Source organism: Atheta coriaria, unplaced genomic scaffold, assembly GCF_025399875.1.
Source record: "Atheta coriaria isolate IRGN ID8LTWV9N9 unplaced genomic scaffold, Caltech_Dcor_3.1 hic_scaffold_19_pilon, whole genome shotgun sequence".
NCBI lineage: Eukaryota > Metazoa > Arthropoda > Insecta > Coleoptera > Staphylinidae > Dalotia > Dalotia coriaria.
Window position 1 is genome coordinate 1 of NW_027045461.1, and position 27,473 is coordinate 27,473.

The following is a 27,473-nucleotide window of genomic DNA, read 5'->3' on the forward strand; positions in this document are numbered from 1 at the left end:
CGACATACACAAATGAAATGAAATACAATACAGTGCAACACAATCATACCAAAAATATAAACAATTCATTCAACAGGCATGCCATTCATACTTAATTTGCAAGCAGAGTGCAAATCTCTACTTCAAAATGCCGCGCGCGTTGCATTGAATTAATTTGTGTTAATTTGTGGTGTTCTGCGTGAACAGAACGTGTAAGTGTTGTGTTGAGAATGTAAGGTAAATAAGTGTGCCTAGACACACCAAATACCCAAAAACTCCGCATTCGCCGAAACGAACCGAGCAAAAGTGTAATGTGAGTGTTTATAGTGTATGTGTGTGTGTGTGTGTGTGTGTTGACCGATTGATTCTATGTACGTTAATACGGAATTCGATTGAAATTTAAGCAAAGTTTTTAATAAAATGTTCACGTGAACATGTAATTAACAATTAAGTATAAAAATAATAAAATTAAAATAAACTACTGTAATGAATAAGTAATTAATAATTATTAATTAATTAATTGAATTTGATGCAAATTTAAGCAAAAAGTGTTCGCGGTAACACTTGACGCGAAACGCGATTCAAATATATTCGTGCACGTACACGATAAGAAGAAACAAACTCACTGCTTTATGGACATCCGGCGTTTCTAGCAATGCTGGTTGGATTAGCCGAATGACCAAGTACTGGTTTCAACCGCCACCCCCAGATACAAGAGTGACGGGCTACGCCAGCCTTCTGATCATGGGCATCACCACTACCTACTTTAATCCAGCTCCTCGAGATAACAGCTCACATCTCGCAGGAGGATGCGTTGATAAAAAGGTTTATATTGGTCCATTGGTCCTCATCCAAGCAACATCTCGTCCAGTTTGGGGCAGGAAATTCCAATTGGCATCATGAGAGTCCAGTTTACATCAGAGGTAGGCGACAGGGTACCATCTTTCATTAACTTGGCTTTCTTTCCAAAACTGTGAGATTTTAACAAGGTTTGTTTAAATTGTTGTTGAACTAAAACAATGAAAGAATATTAGTATTTAGTTATTTATATTAAGTGCAATTCATTTTTATTGAAGTGGAATGTTGAAATTAAGAAAAAACTTACTTAAATAACTGCAGTTTCCTTCCTATTGATGTGTAGTTGTAATAATAGATTATATTTCATTACAAAACAATAGTTATTCACGTTCTTAAAATTCCTAAAAATTGCAGTAATTAATTTAAAACATATGAACCAAATATTATTTGTCTTATAGTAAAAAAAAACTTACTTCAACAACTGATTTTCATTTCATTGACGAATTGGATTCAAACTATCAGTCAGCTAATATCAGTAGAATTGCAGTTATTCTGGTTCTTGAAACTTTTAAAAAATTAAATAATTAATTAAAATATATGTGCAGGTTATTATTTGTTTTGATGTTGAAAAATATAACTTACTTGAACAATTGTTTTCCATTTTCTTCGATGAATTTGTTCCAAACTATCAGTTTTCTCTATGAATGTCAGCTATTTGCGTTCAGGAATATTCTAAAAATAGAAATAATTATTTTAAAATGTATAAATATTGAATTATTTGTGTTAGCTGTTAGTTATTTACACTCACCGATTTGATTTAGTATGCACTGATTTAGTATAACTTCAACTTTGAGGTTGCGGTTGGTATCAGTGTGAAAAAATGACGCGTTGACGAGCGCATTTTATGGGTTACCAACTGTTAAAACTTTAGTGAGGTTAGATTTTGATTCGGATGCCCGCTATGAATACTGACACGCACGATACGCACCCGATAATCGCAAAATTAGAAAGAAAGATCAACCGCCGAAGTTCCGCAATTTATAGAAACCTGATTTTTGGTGGGGGTAATTAGCAAAAAAAATTAAAAAAAATTTAATTAGGCCGTTTGTGATCAATCTAACTTAGAAAAAATAAACTAGAATTTTAACTATGATTTTTGATACCGCTTTGAGACTTCTAGCTGCTGTAAATCGACCACAATAAAATTTTAAAGAATTGAATTCTTTTATATGGAGCTCTTATGGCAGAAAAATTATTTCGCAAAAAAATTAACGAAATCGGCTGAGAGTTACATCAAAGAGTAAAGAATCGCGCGCGTTTCAAAATGAGGTATCGCACGAGCCGATTCATAGTGGGGTTTGGGTTTAAATCGCGATGAAAATTTCTGGCGGTTACGTGAATGACATGAAAAAAAAACCGTCGGCGGCAAAACACATTTTCGTGAATTTCTCATCAATCACACCTTAGAAGTGAAATCTGTGTGCAGAATCGTGATCCTCGTCGTCGAATACACCCCAGCAAGTGTTAGCTCCATGAAAACCGCTTTAATTCGAAAGTTTCGCGACGGTGTCGTTTTTCAAGTGTAGCAGGTGGGTTTGCAAGTGAATCACGACTTTCCTGCTGAGTTTCCTGCCAATCTAAGGCCACCAATCGATAGATCAGCTCAAAAACTATCGATATCGATGTTTTTATTGTGTCGAGGCGGTTTGTGGATGTTGTGATCAACGTGAATACACAGAACCTCAACTTGCACACTACTTGCAACATTGTTGAGGGCCCCCACGGCTTAATTACAACTCAGAACCTAGAAAATCTGGATTGGATTTATCATTTAGGACCTTGGCTAAGTGCTCAATGCATTGGTTTGAGTTGGTTTGGTTTGTACAGATTTTTATAAGCATGCATAGTTTGGTTGTTCAAATGAGGGGTGTTGAAAGCTGTTTGTTTTGTTTTTTAAGCCTTTCAGGGTTATTTTGAAGTGTGTTTCATTTGTGTGAAGGTATAATAAGGACAAGTAATAGTTAAAGTGAAATATTTATGTGCAGTTGCTTCAAAAAAGAGGTTCTAAATTGATTGCACAATGATTCAAGTTAAAAACATTTGAATTTCAGGTATATTTGCTTAAAACTGTGTTTTAGTTTACAATTTATGTTTCAGAACACCGTCTAAGGGTAATCTAGTATCTGGTGAGTCTTATTTTACATGATACTGATGTCTTAATTAATTTTTTTTCTAATTAAACTTAACTTTGAAAGTAGTTAATCCAGTTGCTCCTATTGTTGGTGATAACAGTGGAAGGAGAGTGAAATTTACAATTTTAACGACTGGATCTTCTCAAGGAAGTTGAGGGGCACCTTCATCATCTTTATTTCTCCTTATTTGTTGAGTAATTTAAATTTAATTGGTCAAAATTGTTCAAGATTGACTTGAGCTCATGAATTCTTTATGATAACTTCTAAACCGATAAGACATTTAGAATTCTAATTGCAGATTCTAATTAACCGAGTCTTACAGCAGGTAATGTCATAAAAATGTTCATTGTTCAGCAAAGTTTTCCTAAGTTGCTAATTGAGTTTGTTCTAGTTTTCCACATGCACCTTAGATCAGCCTGGGGTTGTCCAGTCGTCTACCCTTCTTCACTGGAAGGCATTTTGTATTTTTACCTGCCGACTAAGCTCCTCCCCAGGTATAGGCTGTATTGAAACCAGAATCAGACATGGATAATAGAGGACAGAGGTCATATTCTAGATACCTGCCTCTATGATAGGAATCTTCGACTATTTCTTCAACGACCACGGCCTATCGATTCAGTATTTGTTTAGCTTTAGGACACTTAAATGTTTTACGTTAAAGAATACTTAGATTTATAAAAAAGATCGATTTTATTAACAAATTATCAGAAAGTTATACAAATTACATCTGCAGTAGAGAAAATTAACTTTTGTGTGTGTTTAAGTATATTTAATTAATTTAAACAGTTGAATAACTTTGCAAGCAGTATTCTAATCAAGTAAACTAAGTTTTAAATTGTAATAATATTAAATTATAATATACACGTATCAGTTTATTGCTAAATAATGTTTTAATCATTTAAGTCTTAAAGAACTTTCAAAGAAATTAAGTTATTTTGTATTATGAGTTGCCTACATGAGCCTCTCATATATCAGCTACGTGTAACAATTACTCTGCGAAAATATTTATGGCAATAATACAGTGTTATAAATTAAAGACCTTTGTAGATTACAATAAGCCCATTTCCCGTTGATAAAAATTAATAACAAATGTTTTTCAAGTGACCGTTTAATTCCGGCGATTATGACACATGACAGTTTCAAAATTCAGTTTCATTCCGGCTGCTACTGAGAAGCGGCGTGTTCTTCAAATATTTTCCTAATATTTTAGAGAATATTCCTTAGCAATTACTTAATTATACCAAAGTTTATCATGCCGCCCACCGACAGTACACCTGGCATCAAAAGCGCTTCTGGTTTCGAGCACCTATATTCACTGAAAGCCTACAACAAAATCCCATTGCATGAGTACAAATCAACTAAAACGGGATTAACTGTGATTGTTGCTGAAGTTGAAGGGCCTATAGTCAATGGGTACTTCTGCCTAGGTAAGACTATGAATATCACAGCTTAAGAAATCAATAATCATAATTATTATCTTAAAATTTAGTAACTGAAGCATTGGATGATGATGGTTTGCCTCATACATTGGAACATCTGGTATTTCTTGGCAGTGAGGAATATCCATACAAAGGAGTTCTTGATTTACTAGCCAACAGGTGCTTGGCTTCTGGTACAAATGCATGGACTGATGTGGATCACACCTGCTACACCATGGAGACTGCAGGCAGTGAGGGTTTCCTCACTTTGCTACCAATTTATCTTGATCACATTTTATACCCTATTCTGACTGTAAGTTAAACAAAAAAATTTGACTCCTATCACAAAATGAACCCCATTATTTAAAGGATGAAGGATTTGTGACTGAAGTCCATCATGTTACTGGAGAAGGTGAAGATGCAGGAGTAGTCTACTGTGAAATGCAAGGAAGAGAAAACAGTGCTGAATCTAGAATGCATTTGACCATGGCTAGGAAGATCTATCCTGGTGAATGTGGATATTCATCTGAAACAGGTGGAATCATGAAGAATTTGAGAGAAAGTTGCAGTAATACTAAGGTAAACAATGAAAATCGTATTTTTTTCTAAGAATTAACTTTATCTTATCTTTTCTAAATATAAAAGGTACGAAATTATCACAAGGAGTTCTACCGGCCTGAAAATCTCAAGTTAATCATCACTGGTCAAATAAAACCTGAAGAAGTTTTCCAAGCATTAGAAAAACTAGAGGATAAAATCCTCGCGAAAGGCCCCAGGGGTGAATTTATCCGTCCATGGCAAAAACCAGTTCCGCCATTTAAAACTGCTGAAGACCTGGTAGTTAAATACCCATCCGATGAGGAGAACAACGGAATGTTTGGGGTCGCCTGGCGTGGTCCACCCGCTGTCGGCGATCAGTATGCATTGTCCGCAGTTGGCATCCTCATGAAATATCTGTCTGATTTATCAATCAGTTCTTTACAAAAAGAATTCATTGAAATACCCGAGCCGTATGCAAGTCGAGTTTCGTACAGTATTCAAGAAAATGCTGAATCATGCGTGTATTTCTTTTTCCACAACGTGCCGGCTAATAAATTGGCATTGGTCAAGCCTAAACTCGACCAAGTTTTGAAGCAAATTGCTGATGATGAGGATATTCACATGGAGCAGATGAAAAACGTCATCAACAGGCATATTCAGGAGAGTTTGAGTAGCGTTGAAGTCAATCCTCATCATACTGTGGCTTTTATGGTGATTGGACACATGTTGTATGGAAACACCAAAGAAGATGTAAGTAATTACATTTCTTATAGTTTTATGATATTAAATATTAAATTGTTTTGTTTATTGTTGTGTAGTTGGAGCAAAGAGTGAATCCAATCGTTGATTTGAAAAAGATGTTGGACGAGCCGAAGTCTTTCTGGGTTTCATTACTGAAACAATACTTTGTCGATAACATCCAGCTGGCGATTCAGGGAGTGCCTAGTATACAAGAACAAGCGTCGATGGCAAGCGATGAGAAAGCTCGCATTGAACAACAAATTAAAGATTTAGGCGAAGAGGGCCTGAAGAAAAAGGATGAAATGTTAGAGAAAGCAATCGCTTATAACGAACGCCCACCTCCTGATTCCATGTTGCAATCTGTGCCTATACCTAGTGTTAAAAGCATCAGTTTCCATTCTATTGAACGTTTTTCGTCGAAGAGTGAGGATAAATCCAGGATTGACTTGAGCAAAACACCTGTATTCACGTATTTTGATCACATTAAGAGCAACTTTGTTTATGTAAGTCTTTATTTATATCTTAATAATCAAATAATAACAATAATTATCGGTTTAGATGTTTGCTTTATTGGATACATCTAAATTAAACGCAGAACAACGTATGTTCTTACCGATTCTTCTCGAAACCATTCAAGAGTCAGCAATTCGTCGCGGTGAAACAGTCATACCAAGGGATCAAGTCATCGCTCAGATGAACGTTGATTTAGTGTCTTGGACTGCGACGATTGGTTTAGGCGGTGGCAACGCTTCTTCTTTCAAAGTTGGGCCGCATTCGCAAACCGCCACGCTTACAGTGCAAGTGGAATGCGCTAAATATGCGAAAGGAATCGCTTGGTTGCGAGAATTCCTGTATGAAACCGTCTTTGATGTGGAAGTGCTGAAGATTATGGCTAACAAGATGGCGAACAATATTGCGCAGTTGAAACGTAATGGCAGGAGTATGGTTGCCTATGCTATGAAAGCAATGATCTATAATAAAGGTAATAATACATATAAACAAAGAAAAGTATTTGAATATTATTTATTCTTTAATATGTTATAGACAGCAACATTCAAGCAAATGGTATTCTATCCCAACATGCTTTCTTAACCAAGCTCTTGGAGCAGCTGGATTCAGACGAGTCAAAATCTGTGATTGAAACATTCGAGTCGATTCGTAAAATAATCACTTCTCCTGATAATGTTGTGTTGTATTGTGCGGGTAATGTGGATTTGGTTAATGGTGCAGCTGAGTTATTGGATGATTTCCTGCCGAAATCTCTTAATGAATTGCAGACACAAAAACCGTACGTTTATTTTCACAATTTTTAACTTTAAAAATGATTTTTTACTTCAATTTTAATTGCTTAGACTTCATGTGACACCGGATTATTCATTGCTCTTGGAAAACCTTGCAACCGACTCGCCAGCCAATTGTATCATTGGCATGGGTTGTTTGGAATCTTCATTCTTCTATCAGGCCACACCAAGCATCAAAGACTTTAATGATCCTGACTATCCAGCATTGATGCTTTATTTGCAATATTTAATTCAGTGTGAGGTAAGATTTTCTTTTTTTCTTTCTTTATTTGCATAATTTATACTGAATTTTTTTGCTATTTATTTATTTCAGGGTCCTTTATGGAAACAAGTGCGTGGTAAAGGTTTATCATACGGCTACACAATGTCTTTGAAGCCTAACGAAGGTTTACTCTACTTGGTCTTCATAAAATCCACCAACGTAGTCGGCGCATACAAGGAGTCCCAAGATATTGTCACCCAACAACTGCAGGAGAAGAAATGGGACGCCAATTTGTTTGAATCAGCGAAAAGTTCGCTCATTTTTGAATTGATTGATAATGAGAAGACTATTGGTTCGGCAGTCTTATGACGCCGCTGTTGATCTTCTCGAACACGTCGGGCGTGAGCGGCTGATACTGGCCGGTTTTCGCGTCCAAGTAGTAAAGTTTGTCTTTAATCACGTTCGGATCGTAGCATTCTTTTTGAAGATCCACTTTCTTCAGTTTGTATGTTCCTGTTTTAAAATTTTGAGGTTATTAACATAATTATAGCAAAAAACACAATGTTTTAAACTTACCAGTCATATCAAGTTTTGTCAGCGTTCGCAAAAACATTGGACGTGCATAGGATGGCAATTGCTTCTTAATTCCTTCAGATAATGATTGAATATTCAAAGTATTCTCCGTATCCAAAATGGCGGCCATACCAGCGCGTCCCTCTGATCCTCTAACCTATTGTAAGATATTAATAGTGTTAAGTTTTACATTTAATGTTAAATTATGTTTAAATTTACCTCAACTCCATACACAACGACATCTTTATACTCTGCAATGTTGCTAAGCACGCCTTCAACTTCCGAAGTAGAAACATTTTCTCCTTTCCACCTGAAAGTATCCCCAGTACGATCCTTGAAGAACAAGTTGCCTAACTCATCCGCTACCAAAATATCCCCTGACAAGAAAGCGGAATCTCCTCGAGCGAATACATCATGCACAATTTTCTTCTGCGAAGCTGCCTTGTCGACATATCCAAGGAATGCTCTCGATTCGTTTCCAGGTACAATTTTCCCAACAAAAACCCCAGGTTCATCAGGTTTACACAACTGACACAACCCATTCGCGTCTCTTGTTGGTTCACCAGTCACAGGATCCACTTTAATGATACTTATAGGATACACAGCTGGAATAATCCTTGAGATAAAACCTATCGCACCAACAGTGTTATCCACATTGACAATATTCGCATTGCCTTCAGTCGCTCCGTAGAATTCAGCAACGCGTGGAATGTTAAATCTTTGAACAAATTCCTCCCAGATTTGCGGACGTAGACCATTTCCAAAAATCAAACGCAATTTGTGATTACCGTCCTCCTCGTTGGGTTTAACTGCGAGTACATAGCGACACATTTCACCAATGTATTGCGCAACAGTGCAGTCATATTTGCGAATGTCTGGGAAGAAGGAAGACGCGGAGAATTTCTTCCTTATCACGAGCGTACTGCCGTACAGAAGCATCTGACCAGTGGACATGCAGCCACCTGCTGTGTGATAAAGTGGAAGTGGTGTGTAGAAACGGTCGGAATCCTTAAAACGGGCGAGCCAATGGATAGCAGCAGCGATAAAAATGTACCTAGAGTATAAAAAACATTAAAAGAAGTAAATACTAATGAAAATTAGTTTTTCATACCTTGAATTGGTAATAACTGCAGCTTTTGGTAATCCTGTCGTGCCAGAAGTGTAAATATACACCAGTTTATCATAATACCCAACTTTTTCCGTATTCTGCGGTGGAGTAGGATTAGCTTCAGCCAGAAGGCCATTCACGTTACGGAAACTTGGATGCAAAGACTTTGGTTGTTCCCTTAAACCAGTCAACTCGTAAAGCGCGACTTTTGATTCAATTTTATCCAATACATCACGCACAGCTATAAAAAAACACACAAATAAATTAATATAACACTTTTATTAATTAATAACTATATTACTTTACCTTCAGATAATTCTGCACCGAAAACAACCGCCTGACTCTTAGCAATTGTGATTGAATGGACCAACGACGCCAATCGTTGATTTGTATTAATGAGAGGTACAATAACACCCAGTTTGGACAGACCCAACCACGTGCAGATAAATTCGGGCTTGTTGTCCAAAAAGAGTGCGACAACATCGCCTTTCTTGTACCCGTGCGACTTGAAGACATTCGCTATTTTGTTACTGTACTCTTCTACTTCGGAAAACGTCCATTCTTGATCGTCGTAAATGATGCAGGTTTTGTTCGGGTGTTTCTTCACGTGCTGCTTGAATATGTCAGCAAGGATTATGTCCTTGCGTTGGAATCCTTTGATTTGTATCAGCAGTCTTATATATCCATAAAGTGCTCTGGAATCATCAGTATTATCAAATATTTCATCATATTTAGGCTTATTCTAATCTTTAATCATATAAAATCACTAAATTATATAATTTTGATAGTTGTAAGAAGGTAGTTCAAAAGTTTTAAGAAAAATCATCATTAAACAAATTTTTGAGTTTTTATGATTAAATTGTCCTCTGTCAAGGTCAAGGAGCGCTATTTTCATAATATACGTTAATTTTCGCCTCTTTTAAGTTAAAACGGCTCTAAAATAGATAAAACTTAATGAAAAATAGTTTTATTTGAATATTGGTAATATCCCATTAACATTAAAGCCGCATTAGACTAATAATTATTTGTTTCTGATGATGCCCACAGGGCGAAACATGTAAAACTCGCATACAAAATTGTAAAATCCAAGAAAATCACAAAATTATTTTAATAAATACATTTTATAAACCATGGATTACGTATTCAACTTAGAAAATAATAAAATTATTTGTTTAAATTACATTTCTTGATTTTAAGCATAATTTACTTTATTTCATTGCCATTGAACACAGATTTGAGTTCAACGTTAATGAAATGAAAAACCACGAGTAACAGTGACTAGCGACTTTCACCTCAATCGCCAAGCAAAATGCAATCGCTTATTTTCACTACCGCCACAAATTACATTAGAAAATTGGTGAAATTTATCAAGTGAATCATTTCAATCAGATATCTATGTATAGAAAATTTCCATATTTTAACGTTTATATTCAAAATCAATTAGATACCTATTGTCACCTCATCATTACAAACATAATTAGAAATAATGTTTCCAAGTGGTAAATACATTAAAATATTCACAATCACAATAGAAACGTCTACTCACGAACAGACAAAAGGCCTAAATGAGACTATAATGTTCCTACGTGTGTCTGGTGACAATTAATGTTAAAGGTCGGGAATGTTGCGTAGGTAGAAGGTCGCGAACGCGGATCAAACGCGTGCTATTATTATAAAACTTCCTCATCAATTGATAATTGATGTTTGCACCCAACCCAAACAAACACAATAAAATAAAAACCCGTAGCGAATGAATAACAATGCTTATTCATTAATTATTTACAAGTAATCAAAGATAACCAAATTTTAATTATTTTATTAAAGTAGTCTGAAGCTGTTATTCATCGCCCATGTTGTAAACCCACCAGCAACAACCCGAAAAACTTGTTTTAAATGCGGTTGCGAGAATTACGCATTCATTATGTTTTGTTTTCACTTAAAACTCAACGAGTAAAACTAAGAAAGCGTTTTTTAGTTGTTTCGGTAAACTTCTAACGAAAATAAAAATATATAATCGATGAGCATGGGACTACCTATGAAATTTGTTGATTGTGCGTGACTTGGATGAATTATATTCAACAAAAGTCGATTTGTAAATCAATGAGCGTTAAATTGTAAATTGTAACACGCAATACATGTACATCTATCGCACGTGTATAAATTTGTTGTTTTGATTTGTAACTAGCATTGACGGTTGACAAATAAACGCAAATCGACGAAACCACGCACAATGCAAACTTAACAATTTACTATTAATCAAAAAAAAAACCACTTAGTTAAAATTCCACGTATAAAGAAATGTGCGCGCGTAAGCATTACGTATTAATATCAATAGTCAATAGAATAGAAAATATCACAAAGTTCATATTCGTCAAAATATGAACTTTGATTTCATATTATCTCTAAATATATCAAAAAATCAATTATTTTTCAAGTTGATTTTTAAATTTTTTAAGTTTTTTTATGAAATAAGTGAATTTTTACTTACTGAAGATCCCGTGGAGTCGTTTTGATAGCAACCACGAACCATTTGTATTTCCCAGTGGCGAGATATGCAACAATCGCGACAAGCACCAGCTGCACCACGGATTGCCAGCCCAAGAAGTACCAAACGCCGGCGCCGAACGCGGCCACGACCGCACCGACCGCACTCATGACGAGCAGGCGACGAACTAGGACGCGCAGCGGGCGCGACTTGTAGCGGTGCTGGCGCGTCCGCCGCTGTCGATGCGCGACTCCCGCCTTCGTGGTGGCGGCCGGCTGCTGCGGATCCCCGCCGCCAATGGAGGCGGCAGCGCCGTCCGCCGGTTGTCTGCTGTCGACGTCCTCGTCGGGCAACTTTCCCACCTCCGGGTCGTCTTCATTTCGGCCGTGAACCTGCACACACGCAATATTTCCATCAATATTTGAATATTTTAATGGAAAATCGATTGCAAAACGTCAGATTGTCATTTAAAACAACATAAAATTAATTATTGCTCCTTAATTTTATTACCTTGCATGGTTCCGCTTAATTTACTTCGTTTTCTAGTTGATTTTAATCAAAGAAAGGTCCTTTCTAAAGATCTTAACCTCTTTCTACTTTTGACGAGTTTAAATGTTCAATCAAAATGAAAATGCGCTTTGTCAGTGATGCAAAAATAGTAAAATAGTGCGCTGACACAGAAACACGATTCTTTATTGCCCAATTGTTGCTCTTTTTTGTTTGTATTCTTTCATAAATAAATAATCAATGCTGCCTTTCACGGCGGAGGCGCAGTGCGCAGATCATGCATATGGAATGCAATTATGCGTTGATTTGATGCTGATGCCACAGCGACATGTGAATGCGGAGGAAGTTATCGGATGAGAAAATCCGCTTCTTCAGAATTGAAACGAGCCGCAAAACGATTGCCGAAAGTGGGTCAGCTTTAAGTTAATTTTGTCAACTCTTTCAATGCTCAACTTCTGTCAAGGTAGAGGTTATGTTCTATTGTAACACATTTTAGCAGCTGGTGTAATTACTTTTCTGTTATCAGGATGGATAACAGATTAACTAGATTATATTAATGATTTCTGTGTCCATGTAATAATTGTTAATAACGACAATTTGTACTATGTACCGTATTTTTATGTTAATCCTGGATAAACTATGGAATTGAGTCAATTTTATGTGTGATTACAAATAGATTAACAAATATTTTCAGGGTGATATATGTAATAGATAAGATAAATGAAATTGCAATAAAAGTATGTGTTATTACGTGTTTTTTAATGACATTCGTTTTAATTGTTACATGAAATAACTTTATAGTTGAGTTTTAACATAGGCAACCCAATATACACCAACAACACATGTGAATTTTATGTTATTTATTCTTTAAATTAAAAATTGTATATTAACAAATCCGTAACAGATTACATATTTCGGTGTAACACTAATAATTTCTAATTAATTCCACAAGTGGTTTCATAGACAACAGTTTTACAAGAGTTACGAGTACAAGAGTCAAGAGCGTTGAAGTTGAAAGTACTTTCCGACTTTCTCTAAAAATATTGCTAATAACCCAAAGGCTTCTAAGCAGGTACACACAAAATCAACAGCTTTCTACAAATTGACCAAACTGTCTACGAAAAATCTCCTATGTAGCAAAACATTTGATTTAAAAGCAAAACCACTGTCGGAAAATAACTAAAAAATAACACAAACTTGAAAAACTTGTTTTTTATTCTTTACTCGTCTTCAAAAGCAAATAAAATCATAATTTACTGACATAAATCACAACAAATCATCATTAATCAACACAAACTAGTTAATCAACGAGATGAAAACAATTAAAACTCAAAATCAGATATAATTGAATTTATAATTTAATCTGCGCGATAAATAAATATAAAAATAATTATTTGATGCTCTGATTCAAAGCGTTTGCGTTGAGCGCTTGCGCATTTATTAATAATTACGAAATCTGCGATTCTGCATTGCAATTGTGACCAGGAAGTAAGCAAGCATAGCGAGTGCGTATTTTATAACAATTAACAATTAAGCAGCAATTAAAAAAACACGGCAGTAACGAACATCGCACGCGGCAGAACACCGTTACGTGTAACTTGACAATCAAGCGCTTCAGAAGCGCCGGAATGTTTAAAAATTCTTCGTATAATCAGAGCAGAAGACCGCCGAATAATGGATTCCGCAGGATTAAATTTACACGCTGCAAATTAGAGTCGCGTTGCGCTAGAAAAACGGTAGTTCGCTTATAACTCAAGATGCAAACATAAAATTAAAAACATTAGTTGCATAAATTAACTCCACTATAATCTCGTTATGAATAATAATTCTATATGGTTAATAGGTAATGAATTAAGCTGTCTGCGTCCAGATGAACTGTATGGAAAGTTGAAAATTGTTATGCGGTTATATAACATGTGTTATTAATAATAATAATCGTCCGTGATTGAATAAGAGACCATTTATAGGCTATAAAAATATGTTGCATAATATAAATATATAATTTGCTTGTGTATTTTGACCATGAACTATTTTAAGATTTCTTTTTATGGTGCTAAATATAAATTAAATAAAAGTATGGTTATGGCGCGATTGGGTTATATTCAAATGTGCGCATGCGCAGACATTGTCATGTGTCATTTGATGGTTTTGGTTAATAATCGTCATAATGGTGATAACATAACCTATCGTCATGTAATTCTTGTAAGTTTATAAAGTTGATGGAGTTTTAATGGATATGTCATACGTAACAAAGAAATAGATTAGAATCATGTAATTATTCGAAAGTGCAATATAATTGGGAAAGAATAGAAGAAACGACACTGGAAAATTGCACATTTTAGCCTTGAAGAAGTTTCTTTTATTATCTATGATAAAAATGAGGTTATTTTTAAAATGGCGGATGTTTTAACTTTTTTTTTTTTTTAATTCTATTAGAATTTGCCGTAATAAATCAATTATTACCAAAATATATTAAAAATTTCATTAATAAACAAGTTATAATACTGTTTTTCCTGCAAAATTTTCTTGTCAATTAAAAAATCATCTTTTATCACGATTTTCTTTATTCACACAGTTTATTTAATCACTAGACATTGTATTATTGTTCGTTCTGCAAGGTAATTACAATAATCGCCAAAGTAATTCGTCACTAGCAGCTTGTAAACGTCTGATTAGACTTTTCCTACAAACGAATCGCAATTCTTCGCGTTTCTTACATCCGCCCGCTTCATTGTTCTTCTGCGTAACTTCTACGCATAAATATACTCTTCAGATCATTTAGATTCCTGCAATTGCAGCCACAATTCCACAAAAAACTGTTTTTGTTGTGTAACTCGCATAAACGAATCTTTTAAAATTTAAATTTATCACAAACTAAAATTACTCTTTTGAACTGTTTACTTACACACATTTTTTGGTGTGGAAAAAATTTATTTATAAAACACAAACACAAATACACACTCTTTAAGTTTACTCACTGGTGGTCACAAGATTAATTTCTGTATACTCGCGAAGACGACGTCAATTTGCTTTTAACTTTCCGACTTAAAAAGTTCTTTTTTATTGTTTTCTGTTTCGCGTTGTTGCGGCTGACTTGCCGACGCTCGACTGTTTCACTTCTACCGCACGCCGACAACCGGCGCCGATTTACAACTTGTTAATCAGTCATACATTACCGCGGACGATGAAGAATGAATGCGTGCGTAATGTGGGTTAGTGGACCGAAATATATTTTTATTTAGTTCCGTTGTTTTCTTTTTAATTCCTGCATTTTTCATTTGATATTCATAGAATCAAAATTTATTCTTAGATAAATAGATGTTAACAGATGTTAAAAAATACAAAAAACTTCAATTTATTTATAATTCAATGCCTCATTACATAAATAACTATAAATTTATAAATAAATTATTTCGCAGGTATTTATTTTGTATAAAAAGAGACTAAAATGCCAATTATTAATAAAAAATCCATAAAAATTAGGTCAGTGCACTTCGTAATGAATGTCATTCACAACTTTCGTATTAGTAACGAAAGCACTCAATAACCACATGCAGTAGACATAAAAACACACATTTTCATCGCGATTGTTTCCGCCAAACACGATAATCACGACCATCGCGACCCATCCACATCGAAACAATGAAAATTCTAAACGATGTTTTCAAATTTAAATTACAAGCATATCCAGTTACACATACTGTGATATCCCGGTATTTATTATGTTTTTTCTTGCTAATAACAGTGACACAAGAAAGAAACTGTTTCGGTTTTCGTTCCGGTTGTTGTCCACTTCGAATTACGCGTGTTCAAAGTGCTAAGTGTCGTTAAATTGCCAGAGTACATGACTGCACATAAATAGAACATTAGCAGAAACAGAAAACTTGTTTAAAAGCGCCATATTGTTTTACAAACTGTAATAAAACATGATATGTTTAGGATATGTTGATTATCGATTATAATTATCTTTAACACTTGTACTTGGAACCTATATAATGCATGATATTTGATTTTTATGTTTATGAATATTCTTAAATTACGTAGATACGTACGTGCGGCAATTAAACAATTCTTTGAATTTAATTGATGGTGATGGTGGTAATTTTGTAATTATCTACGCCTGCATTGCTTTTATGTTTCGCAATAAAAGTATTGCATTCATGGCTTTCTTTTTAAAAAATTATGCGCTTGTTGTCATAACAAGTTGTTATTTTCTTTTTAGAATAAATATTCAATTTAAAAGTATTTTCTCCTTGTTTTGTAAGAAAAGTTGTATAATATTGAATTTAAGTGAGAAACCAGAGTTGCAAGGGTGTATTAGGGGTTGCAGACCTGCTACTTGCTCAATACAGAGGTGCAATTTTTGGGATTTACTACGTTCGTTAATATTTAGGTTAGAAATTTGAAAAAATCAAATTATTACATATAATATTTTGATTTTATATTCTATGCATTGAAATGCATTGCGATGATGTTCAATTAATTGCATAATAATTATTTTACTTTAATAATATATGAATTTCTGCTTTTAGACGTGAAATTGCTTAAGATGTACTCTAAAAGGAAATTAATGGAGGTTGTACAAAATGCTGCAGTATCTTCAATCATTGTTTCATTATTTCTGCTATTTATTAATGCAAAATTGCGATTTAAACCAACGCATTTGTTGCAACATAATATTTCTTCATTTCTAAACGTCTTAATATATCTATTGATGCAAAATTTGCGTTTAAAATTTAATTTATTAAATATTTAAAATACAAAATACAAAATTCATTGATTTGCAGATGTATAGAGATGTATCGAACAAAAGTTTAACCTTTAGCAATAAAAAATGAAGGTCACAGAATGAATTTCCAATTTTTTTGAGTAAGAATCAGTAAACACGTAACTAATTCTAAGTTTATTATTAATCATTTAAAAACAATGCAAAACTAATCAATTTTTACTATTTTAATTTGTTTAAAACGTCAAATTTAATATTTCACTTGTGTTCATGTGTAATACAACAAATAATAACATACAATTCAAAATTTATTACCTTGTCAATGACGGAATTCCCATTCGAAGCCATAATTGCAACTTTGCGCTCAATATTCAGCGAAAACCAACGAAAATGTCAAACAAAAACTCATTAATATTAAAAAATTCCATATAACAACTAGTGAACTCGTGCTCGACTGTCTGAACTCTCATAAAAGTAACTCACAACAAAACAGCAATAAAACCAACTTGGTTTATTTCACCTCACAACTTTATTGCACTCTTCTCTTTATTGATAAACACTTTTGTCTGCGTTTCGAATGAATTACAACCGGTAAATGAACATTTTTCTTAGATTCTTTTTGGTTTAGTTTATTTTAGGTTTATTTATGCTGAACTAGCCGCTCGCAAACTGGCCGCGCTTTCGTCGTCCACGCGATTCGACGCCAGACTGCCACCGCCAACAAACTTCAAACAAGTTGCGACGATTCAGTCGCGCTTTGCTGCTTCCACCAAGAGTTCGACTATCACTTGTTATTTTAATAATCTACAATGTTGTATTTGTATGGTCTCGTTAAAAAAGTCACTGATAATTGCCGGCGTGATTTAACTGTGTTGAAAACTTGTTCATGTTATTCTGTGCCAAAATATAACACTAATTAATTTCTAAATTAGTTGGTTTTTAGTTTAGTAGATATGTATAATGCGTTATGATATAATTTATTTTTATTTTAACGTTTGATATTTAAGCAGGTTGTTTGCTGCATTTGAGTGATCATTTGCTAAACAATGCAAAGTTTTGCGGAAATATATTTTGAAGAGAGCGGAAGTAGAATTAACGGGAATACTTACTAACGCGGAAGTTATGGTACGGTGTCGTGCGCATAAATAACTTAAATAATTATATATATTCTACTTTGGATAATAATTTTTAACGAACTTCGCCAGGCGCCTCCGCCAAAATTATAAAAATTAAATATTTTAAAGTAATAATTATTAAATTATTTTATTAATAAATTGTTTTTTCTACTTGCACCTATACAGCGCCAGTTTTACACGGTTTTGAGATTCAAAGAGTGGTATTTTAAACACGGACGGCAAAGGCCGTAACTTAATACATTAGCCACAGTCTTTAGTCACTGGGTGGAGCTTGTGCTTGGTGCTTAAGGCGCCTCCACCAAAATTTTGTTAATAAATTATTTTAATACATTTTTGCAGTTTGACTAATGATTTCATTCAGAATTTAAAAATATTAATTAAGTTTGGCTTATGGACCACTGTTAATTTTTTATAAACAAAATCCATACTTGTTGATTTGTATTTACACTAAGTAATCATAACAACGATTATTAAAAAAAAAACATTTGCTAAAGGTTTTACTGACATTGCTCACATTTTGTATTGAAATTTATGTGTCACATATATTTCGCTCATTCGAATTTTAAAATTCGAACTAGAATTCATATAAATCTAAAATAGTGTTTCTTAATCCTTAAAAATGTTCCTGCGGTCATTTTATAAATATACCAGTCATACCATCCTTACACTACCACAAGTATTCAGTCACCAAAATGTCCTTATCCATCGTTCTCATTCCGTAATACACGCATGGAACCCAACATCACAACAAAAATTCACTTTTGTAAAACACATCAAAAGGACATCCTGGCGAATGGAAAGTTCTTCTTCACAGTTTCAACCACCGGAGCCACAAAAGCAATCCGGGCCACCTCCAATTATACCCCCGCCATCTCCTGTTCCCAAAAGCAAGAAAATCAACTGGAACAACTGAAACCAATCCCATCTGAGCTTACAAAGAAGGGCCAAAATGGTCACAAAAGTATCCGAAACACAATTGGACATCACAAGTAAAAATTTGGTTGGATCGTGTCCGGAACTGCGATTGGTTTAATGTCCGCGTTCTTCGGGAAGTTATACATGCTCTTTGGAGCTGTTCCATTGTTTCTATATCATTCAAAAGATCTGGATGTGATATCAAAACATTTAGCAGAGACTCAACGTAATTACACATCATTACAATATAAAATGAATAATAATCATTGATTTCATTTAAGGTTCCTATGGAGGTATTCCAAATGTTGGCTGCTATCCAAACGTATCAAAAACAACAACTTAACCTTGTCTAAAGTCTTCCAACAACAAGAGAAGAAACATCCAGATAAACTAATGTTACAGTTGCATGATCAAAACTGGAAGTATAAAGATGTAGCGAGTTACGCCAACAGGACATCACGCTTAATGCAGAAGTACGGTTTTCAAAAAGGAGATGTCGTTGCGATGTTTGCGTTGAATAGCCCTGAAATGGTCGCCATTGTTCTTGGCATGGCTAACATCGGCATTATAACAACACTTATAAGTACAGAGCTACGTAATAAAGGTTTAACAAAGGCTATCAAACAATCGGGATGCACGGGAATTATTTTTGATGACGAATTAATGCATGGTAACATTTAGTTCTAAAAATGTAACAAAAATAATTTAAATGAATTATTTTAATAGCTTTTGGTGACGTTTATAAAAACTTTGAAGGCATTAAAATCTTTCAAATGAGGCACAAAGCCAAACAACCAGAATTTCGTGTGTTGGAAGAAGAATTATTAAAGGAATACAACGATTTACCGGAAGTTTTTGTCCAAGTGCATCATGACGATCCTCTTCTGTATATGTTCGCACCGGAAGACACCGTTTTTAAAAACCAATTGTCATCACACATGAAAAGTATGCCTAACACAAATTTATATTTTAAAAATCTTTAAATGTATATACTTACAGATTTTTATATAATGCAAGTGCCACCGCAATGATGCTTGATCTAAACGCTTCTGAAAAGATTTACAATCCAACGCCATTACATGAAACATCCGGAATGATTTTGGGTATTGGTCCCTCAATTACAAATGGCGTATCCACTGTACTGCGCTCCAAGTTTTCCGCCTCGGATTATTTCCGGGAGTGTTACGTTTACAATTGTACAGTGGGGCAATATTCAGGAAGCATGTGCAAGCAACTTCTATTGAGTCCTGTGAGTCCAATAGAAACATTTCACCCTGTGAGAGCAATGTATGGTACTGGATTGGAAAGTGATTATTGGCAGGAGTTTGTGGACAGATTTGGGACGAAAATGTATGAGGTGCATGATGTTTCACAGGAAGACATTGATTTAAGTAATTATAAACAATTATTAATAACCTTTAAAAAAATAAATTTTATTTTTGTTTAGTTAACTTTGAGGGCAAAATAGGAGTACTTGGTTTCCGGCCAAAACTAATTCCTAGTTTTGTATTCCCACATTATGTTATCAAAGTATTTGGGAAGGAAAACATTCCCGTTCGCAGTGCTAATGGATTATGTCAAATGAGTGAATATGGTAAGACATTTCATAAATAGGAAACAATTTAATTGATTATTTATTTTAGGTAAGCCTGGGATGTTAATCAAACTATGGACGGAAACTGAAAATTTACCTCCAAATGTAAAAACAATCCAAAACATTTTCAAAGTAAATCTTTTAACTCCGCCATTTTATATTTTTATATCTAATTCTTTCAATCTTAGAGAGGTGATATGGCTATTACAACAGGAGAAATCATAACAATTGATGAAAAACTATATCTACGTCCACTTAAAAAGCATCTTGATAAATCCTGGATGAATAAACTCGTTACATCTGAAGAAGTGGAGTACATAGCATCAAAGTTTACTAGTAAACGATGTGTTGCGTATAGTCTACCAGTAATAATACATTTTAACTGTTTTTATTATTGAACTTAAATCCATATGTTTATTTCAGATGGGATACAAGCAAGACATTGAAATACTTGCAATAGAAGATCCTAAGAAGACGTTGGATATGAAAAAGTTTACAGATGATCTGATTGACCATTTGCCCAAGAACTGGATACCACATTATGTCCGAATCGTAGCCAAGTTTGAATTACTAGATTCAAAAAAAGTGGATAAACAACGTTTAATTAACCAGGGATTAAACATGGAAGGTGATTTGGTTCATTACTTTGATAAAAACTTAATGTGTTACAAGCCATTAATCTGGACCACAACAAATCGGCCACAAATGTTTGTCAACGAATCAAAAATCCAACCATTAATGGAAGCTGATATGACAGTACCTGTGGCTTCCCCACAAGAAGAACTCAAGGTTGATAAGGTGGAAGCTACTCAAAGTAAAACAAACAATATGACTGTTAATAAGAAAATGGATGCGATAAAATCAAGAACCATTATTTCAGTGACAATTACTTCACCATCACAGGAAGCAAAACATCAGACTGCTCCTCTAGTAAAAGAAAAGAAACCAATCACACATTATACAAGTACTAAACCCATAGTAACCAATATACTTGATGCCATTGAGACAGCTAACAAAGCAGAATCAATCACAACACATCCTCCATTATCAGATCAAACAAGAATGGGAGCAAGTACTAAGCCTGCAGAAAAAGACAGCGTATCAATCAAAGTTGAACCTAATAAAGTTCCAACAAAATATACTGTACTGACAGAACCAGTCATGAATAAGGTATTGAAAGAACGATTTTCTGCAGAAACCAAAACAAGCAGCACATCACTACGAAAACCAAACAGCACATCGAGTTTAGTAGATAAGAAGACCGCCATGTTGATTAAGAACATAACTCAGTTGAAAGCTGATGCTAAAAGTATCGAAAAATCATCAGAACCACAGAAAACTGAAACAATACAAGCAAAACAACCTGAAATAAAGAAAACTGAATCAACTGTGCTGTCAGTGACTCCAGAAGCACCAGCAAAAGCAAAAATAACTAACTCTGCAGGACAAGAAAAAAACCCTGACACAAACAAGAAATTATAAACTGAGGTGTTTGGAATATTCAGGATGTAAATCATGCATTGATTAAATTAACTCACGCGGTTTCGTTACACATTTTGCATTTATTTTCGAAAATAAATATAATAAATAGACAACAAGATAGCAATCATAATCATCGTGAAAATGAAACTCTAGCCAAAACCGACGGCATTATGCTTACAACTTATTAATTGGCAGTTTCACGTGATTACAAATTCGGTTAATTGAATTTAGAACACCACAACTAGTCAAACGAAAACTCACGACTCTAGCATTGTCGTCTTAACATAACTGTATGTACAAATATTGCCCAGAAGGTCGAAAACAAAAGTATGTACAAACTAGATGAACTTAATTAGATGCAAAATCTGCTTACTCATTTGACGCGCTATAAAAATACAAGTATATACTTGATAAAAGTTAATAAAACCGAAAATACCTAGTAACAATTCGTAGGAAACAGTTGGAATCAACTACATGGGGTCGTCTAGAGCTTTAATACTATTACAAACGATTTGAATTGAATTTTCAGGAATGTTCGTACCCAAATTTAGGAATATGGAATTGTGACGTGCCTCACAAGCATCCCAGTCATATTGAGAAGTTGTTAAACTGTATCGTACGTTTTAAAAATGTGGTAGAAAAGTGGAAATCAGAGAGGGGACCCGCATCACCAAGGTTTCGTTAAAATCTCATCAACCATTACCAATTTTATCATCCGTAATTCGTCAATTCGTCAATTTTCTATTATGTTAATGTTAGATATTCTCTGAGAAACAAACCTGCGGCATGGCATCCGGCCCCTCTCGGTACAAGGTACTATTCATCTAGATTCCTCGCCCTACTAGATTATTTACCATCTGAAAACAAAGCTGCATGAGTAAAACTTATTCTCGAATGTAAATCCCATCATTTGCGTGATGTGTCTTTGGCCGAATTGATTCCGAATCAGAGAGTGCAATTGTTTCAATTCATTCATGTAATTATTAGAGTAACCATCAGCTGCGTGGCAAGCCTTTGGACGTTTGACCCTTACCGACTTTCGGCCGCGAGCCGAACCACGACATTTTCCACTCCAGCGTGTCATTGAGCAGCTTCTCCTCTTCGGGCGAAAACTTCAGCAGCGTGGCGACGGCGCGGGTTAAATGCTGCGCCTCGTACTCACGGCTGGTGAGAAACTTGATGATAACGTGCTTGAGGTATGTGAAGTTTACGTCGTCGTCGTCCTTGCGCAGTCCTGTATATTGGTGATTACGCGTTGTAATTTGACTAGGAGTTAAAATTGCCGCTGACTCGTTGCTGTCGAAGAATGCGCTGGAGTGATTCGTGGTGCGCAGTTCTTGTTGTAGCGTTTTCTTCATGTCCGCTAGGCGTAATTGAAGTGTCTTTATATTCTACAATAAACACAACAATTTATTACTCAAAATAAACAAAAAATTCACTGTTTATATAAAAACCTTATTTTTATCAGCTAACTGTTCTTCTAAAATCGTCACCGTGTTGCGTAGTTCTTGCTCCACGCCCTTGGTTTCCTTCTCTTTGTATTTATTATTATCATCTTCTAATTGGTTAATTTTATTTAGCAAATCATTCATTTCGCTTTCCTGTCGCCGTGTTTCTTGCTTAGCAATTTCCATCTGTTGTGATATTTCAGCATTCCTCAACAATGCAGTGTTTTTCTCCGCTGTGACCCTCGTCAACGTGCGTTGTACATTCAAACTATTCCTCTTCTCCTCGTCAAGGTCCTTCTCCAGATTAGTAATCACCTGCCGCAAGGAGCTATTCGTTTGATGTTCGGAATCCACAGACAATCGAAGTTTACTGCACTCATCTTCATGTTTCTCCAACTCACACTCGGTGTTCTCCAAGTTTTTCTTAACTGCCTTCATTTCGATTTTGGTGTTTTGCTGCAAAGAAATAATTAAGTCATACTTGATATTTACACCACCAACATATAAACATTTACCATCTACTATTAAATAAATAAAAACCAAGGTGTAGCATTTGTGAACATTAGTAAAAATATGTACAGCGGCGATTAGTGTCTTGTGGGTTGGTTTCGTGTCGTCGGGTTGAAACAAGGAGAAAAAAACAACATTTTGCTTGCGACAAACAATCTTAAACTGTATTACAACGTAATAAAATAACAAAAAATGGTAATATTTAATCGGTATTGCTATAAAATCATAACATACATATAAAATTCAAATGGTAACAACATCCAACGCCTAGAATAAAAATTAGGAAACATAACCATCTATGTATAAATAATACCTATAGAGTTTCAAGGAATGTGTCAGAATTCTCCCAAAAGCGACTAATCTAATCAAACTGGATTTGCATCACAAGCAATAGGTTTCCCTATTCTTAAAAATGTTCCTGCGGTCATTTTATAAATATACCAGTCATACCATCCTTACACTACCACAAGTATTCAGTCACCAAAATGTCCTTATCCACCGTTCTCATTCCGTAATACACGCATGGAACCCAACATCACAACAAAAATTCACTTTTGTAAAACACATCAAAAGGGCATCCTGGCGACTGGAAAGTTCTTCCTCACAGTTTCAACCACCAGAGCCTCAAAAGCAACCCGGACCACCACCAATTAAACCACCTCCACCTCCTGTTCCCAAAAAGCAAGAAAATCAACTGGAACAACTAAAACCAATCCCATCTGAGCTTACAAAAGAAGGGCCAAAAATGGTTACAAAAATACCAGAAACACAATTGGACATTACAAGTAAAAAGTTTGGTTGGATCGTGTCGGGAACAGCAATTGGTTTGATGTCTGCGTTCTTCGGGAAATTATACATGCTGTTTGGAGCTGTTCCATTGTTCCTATATCATTCCAAAGATCTGGATGTTCTATCAAAGACATTTAGCAGAGATTCAACGTAATTACACATCATTACAATATAAAAATGAATAATAAAAATTGATTTAATTTAAGGTTCTTATGGAGGTATTCAAAATGTTGGCTGCTATCCAAACGTATCAAAAACAACAACTTAACCCTATCTAAAGTTTTTCAACAACAAGAGAAGAAACATCCAGATAAGCTAATGTTACAGTTACATGATCAAAACTGGAAGTATAAGGATGTAGCAAGTTACGCCAACAGGACCTCTCGTTTAATGCAAAAGTACGGTTTTCAAAAAGGAGATGTCGTTGCGATGTTTGCGCTGAATAGCCCTGAAATGGTCGCCATTGTTCTTGGCATGGCCAACATCGGCATCATCACGACACTTATAAGCACTGAGCTACGTAATAAAGGTTTGACAAAGGCTATCAAACAATCAGGATGCACAGGAATAATTTTTGATGATGAATTAATGCATGGTAACTTTTGATTTTTAAAAGTTTAATAAACATAATTTAAATTAAATAATTTTAGCTTTTGGAGACGTTTATAAAAACTTTGAAGGTATTAAAATCTTTCAAATGAGGCACAAGGCAAAACAACCAGAATTTCGTGTTTTGGAAGAAGAATTATTAAAGGAATACAATGATTTACCGGAAGTTTTTGTCCAAGTGCATCATGACGATCCTCTTCTGTATATGTTCGCACCAGAAGATACCGTGTTTAAAAAACCGATTGTTATTACACACGAGAAGTATAAATAACACAAATTTATGTTTTAAAAAGATTCAAAGCATTTGTTTACTTACAGATTTTTATATAATGCGAGTGCTACCGCAATGATGCTTGATTTGAACGCATCAGAAAAGATTTACAATCCGACGCCATTACATGAAACATCCGGCATGATTTTGGGCATTGGTCCCTCCATTACAAATGGCGTATCTACCGTACTACGATCCAAGTTTTCCGCCTCGGATTACTTCCGGGAGTGTTACGTTTACAATTGCACTGTGGGACAATACTCAGGCAGCATGTGTAAGCAACTTCTTCTGAGTCCTGTGAGTCCAATAGAGACATTTCACCCTGTTAGGGCGATGTACGGTACTGGACTGGAAAGTGATTATTGGCAAGAGTTTGTGGACAGATTTGGGACTAAAATGTATGAAGTGCATGACGTTTCACAAGAAGACATTGATTTAAGTAATTATAATACAATTATTAGTATTTATACATCAAATAATTGTGTTTTTGTTTAGTTAACCTGGAAGGAAAGATAGGAGTACTTGGTTTCCGGCCAAAACTAATTCCTAGTTTTGTATTCCCACATTATGTAATCAAAGTATTTGGAAAGGAAAACATTCCCGTTCGCAGTGCAAATGGATTATGTCAATTGAGTGAATATGGTATGACAATAAATAAATATAAAACAATAGGATTAATTATTTATTTCAGGTGAACCTGGAATGTTAATCAAACTCTGGACGGAAACTGAAAATTTACCTCCAAATGTGAAAACAATCCAAAACATTTTCAAAGTACGGATACTCCGCCATTTTATATTTTTATATCTAATTATTTCAATCCTAGAGAGGTGATATGGCTATTACAGCAGGGGAAATATTAACAATTGATGAAAAGCTGTACTTACGTCCACTTAAAAAGCACCTTGATAAATCCTGGATGAATAAACTTGTTACATCGGAAGAAGTGGAGTACATAGCATCAAAGTTCACCAGTAAACGATGTGTTGCCTATAGTCTACCAGTAATAGTATATTTTAATTGTTTTTATTATTTAATTTAAATCTATATGTGTTTTCAGATGGGATACAAGCAAGACATTGAAATACTTGCAATAGAAGATCCTAAGAAGACGTTGGATATGAAAAAGTTTACCGATGATTTGATTGATCATTTGCCCAAGAATTGGATACCACATTACGTCCGTATCGTAGCCAAGTTTGAATTACTGGATTCAAAGAAAGTGGATAAACAACGTTTAATCAACCAGGGATTAAACATGGAAGGTGATTTGGTTCATTACTTTGATAAGAACTTAATGTGTTACAAGCCATTAATCTGGACCACAACAAATCGGCCACAAATGTTTGTCAATGAATCAAAAATCCAACCATTAATGGAAGCTGATATGACAGTGCCTGTAGCTTCACCACAAGAAGAGCTTAAGGTTGATAAAGTTGAACCTAATCATAGTAAAACAAACAATATGACTGTTAATAAGAAGATGGATGCGATAAAATCAAGAACCATTATTTCAGTGACAATTACTTCACCGTCACAGGAAGCAAAACAACATCAGACTGCTCCTGTGGTAAAAGAAAAGAAACCAATCACGCAGTATACGAGTACTAAACCCATAGTAACCAATATACTTGATGCCATTGAGACAGCTAACAAAGCAGAATCAATCACAACACATCCTCCATTATCAGACCAAACAAGAATGGGAGCAAGTACAAAACCTGCAGAAAAAGACAGCGTATCAATCAAAGCTGAGCCCAATAAAGTTCCAACAAAATATACTGTACTGACAGAACCAGTCATGAATCAGGTAATGAAAGAACGATTTTCGGCAGAAATCAAAACTAGCAGCACATCACTGCGAAAACCAAACAGCACATCGAGTTTGGTAGATAAAAAGACCGCCATGTTGATTAAGAACATAACTCAGTTGAAAGCTGATGCTAAAAGAATGGAAAAATCATCTGAACCACCAAAAACTGAAACAATACAAGTAAAAACACCTGAAATAAAGAAAACTGAATCAACTATGCTTTCAGTGACTCCAGAAGCACCAGCAAAAGCAAAAATAACTAACTCTGCAGGACAAGAAAAAAACCCTGACACAAACAAGAAATTATAAACTGAGGTGTTTGGAATATTCAGGATG

The 27,473-nt window shown here is 34.9% G+C and overlaps 5 protein-coding genes across 6 annotated transcripts; 3 read left to right on the plus strand and 2 right to left on the minus strand.

Moving 5' to 3' along the window:
- Positions 1–3,955: 3,955 nt before the first annotated feature.
- Positions 3,956–7,528, plus strand: LOC135802402 (uncharacterized protein C05D11.1-like; the record flags this gene model as incomplete). The annotated part of the gene is made up of 9 exons (XM_065315974.1): positions 3,956–4,396; positions 4,459–4,700; positions 4,757–4,966; positions 5,033–5,677; positions 5,746–6,171; positions 6,227–6,650; positions 6,713–6,956; positions 7,021–7,210; positions 7,283–7,528. Coding segments are annotated over exons 1-9 (2,802 nt in total), but the record flags the coding sequence as incomplete, so codon positions are not given.
- Position 7,529: 1 nt separating this feature from the next.
- Positions 7,530–17,212, minus strand: Fatp1 (Fatty acid transport protein 1; the record flags this gene model as incomplete). Its single annotated transcript, XM_065315975.1, has 7 exons — positions 16,886–17,212; positions 11,341–11,729; positions 9,159–9,547; positions 8,856–9,093; positions 7,964–8,798; positions 7,748–7,901; positions 7,530–7,684 (listed from the first exon to the last, which is right to left on the minus strand). Coding segments are annotated over exons 1-7 (2,193 nt in total), but the record flags the coding sequence as incomplete, so codon positions are not given.
- Positions 17,213–18,174: 962 nt separating this feature from the next.
- On the plus strand, positions 18,175–20,180 carry LOC135802404 (long-chain fatty acid transport protein 4-like). The gene is made up of 5 exons (XM_065315976.1): positions 18,175–18,847; positions 18,903–19,291; positions 19,348–19,566; positions 19,621–20,012; positions 20,069–20,180. The coding sequence occupies exons 2-4, from the start codon at positions 19,015–19,017 to the stop codon at positions 19,650–19,652; spliced, it is 528 nt and encodes a 175-aa protein (XP_065172048.1). The 5' UTR covers positions 18,175–18,847; positions 18,903–19,014; the 3' UTR covers positions 19,653–20,012; positions 20,069–20,180.
- A 1,577-nt stretch (positions 20,181–21,757) lies between these two features.
- On the minus strand, positions 21,758–24,043 carry LOC135802405 (golgin subfamily A member 1-like). Of its 2 annotated transcripts, XM_065315978.1 has the most exons (3): positions 23,152–24,043; positions 22,731–23,088; positions 21,758–22,554 (listed from the first exon to the last, which is right to left on the minus strand). In XM_065315978.1, exons 1-3 carry the CDS (start codon positions 23,581–23,583, stop codon positions 22,544–22,546), a joined length of 801 nt encoding a protein of 266 aa, XP_065172050.1. In that variant the 5' UTR covers positions 23,584–24,043; the 3' UTR covers positions 21,758–22,543. The 2 variants fall into 2 exon arrangements, with proteins under 2 accessions (XP_065172050.1, XP_065172049.1); XM_065315977.1 differs by having other exon boundaries at positions 21,758–23,088.
- A 12-nt stretch (positions 24,044–24,055) lies between these two features.
- On the plus strand, positions 24,056–27,467 carry LOC135802406 (long-chain fatty acid transport protein 1-like). The gene is made up of 8 exons (XM_065315979.1): positions 24,056–24,594; positions 24,651–25,039; positions 25,095–25,314; positions 25,372–25,763; positions 25,820–25,966; positions 26,016–26,098; positions 26,151–26,327; positions 26,385–27,467. Exons 1-8 carry the CDS (start codon positions 24,068–24,070, stop codon positions 27,444–27,446), a joined length of 2,997 nt encoding a protein of 998 aa, XP_065172051.1. The 5' UTR covers positions 24,056–24,067; the 3' UTR covers positions 27,447–27,467.
- The last annotated feature ends 6 nt before the right edge of the window (positions 27,468–27,473 follow it).

Coding starts and splice junctions, on each gene's coding strand:
- LOC135802406 (XM_065315979.1), top strand. CDS start 24,068: ATGTTCCTGCGGTCATTTTATAAATATACCAGTCATACCATCCTTACA. Junction 25,040..25,094: donor TGATGATGAATTAATGCATG/GTAACTTTTGAT, acceptor AAATAATTTTAG/CTTTTGGAGACGTTTATAAA. Junction 26,099..26,150: donor CAATCCAAAACATTTTCAAA/GTACGGATACTC, acceptor TTTCAATCCTAG/AGAGGTGATATGGCTATTAC.
- LOC135802405 (XM_065315977.1), bottom strand. CDS start 23,583: ATGAAGGCAGTTAAGAAAAACTTGGAGAACACCGAGTGTGAGTTGGAG. Junction 23,089..23,151: donor AGTTAGCTGATAAAAATAAG/GTTTTTATATAA, acceptor TGTTTATTGTAG/AATATAAAGACACTTCAATT.
- LOC135802404 (XM_065315976.1), top strand. CDS start 19,015: ATGTTACAGTTGCATGATCAAAACTGGAAGTATAAAGATGTAGCGAGT. Junction 19,292..19,347: donor TGATGACGAATTAATGCATG/GTAACATTTAGT, acceptor TTATTTTAATAG/CTTTTGGTGACGTTTATAAA. Junction 19,567..19,620: donor ATTGTCATCACACATGAAAA/GTATGCCTAACA, acceptor ATATACTTACAG/ATTTTTATATAATGCAAGTG.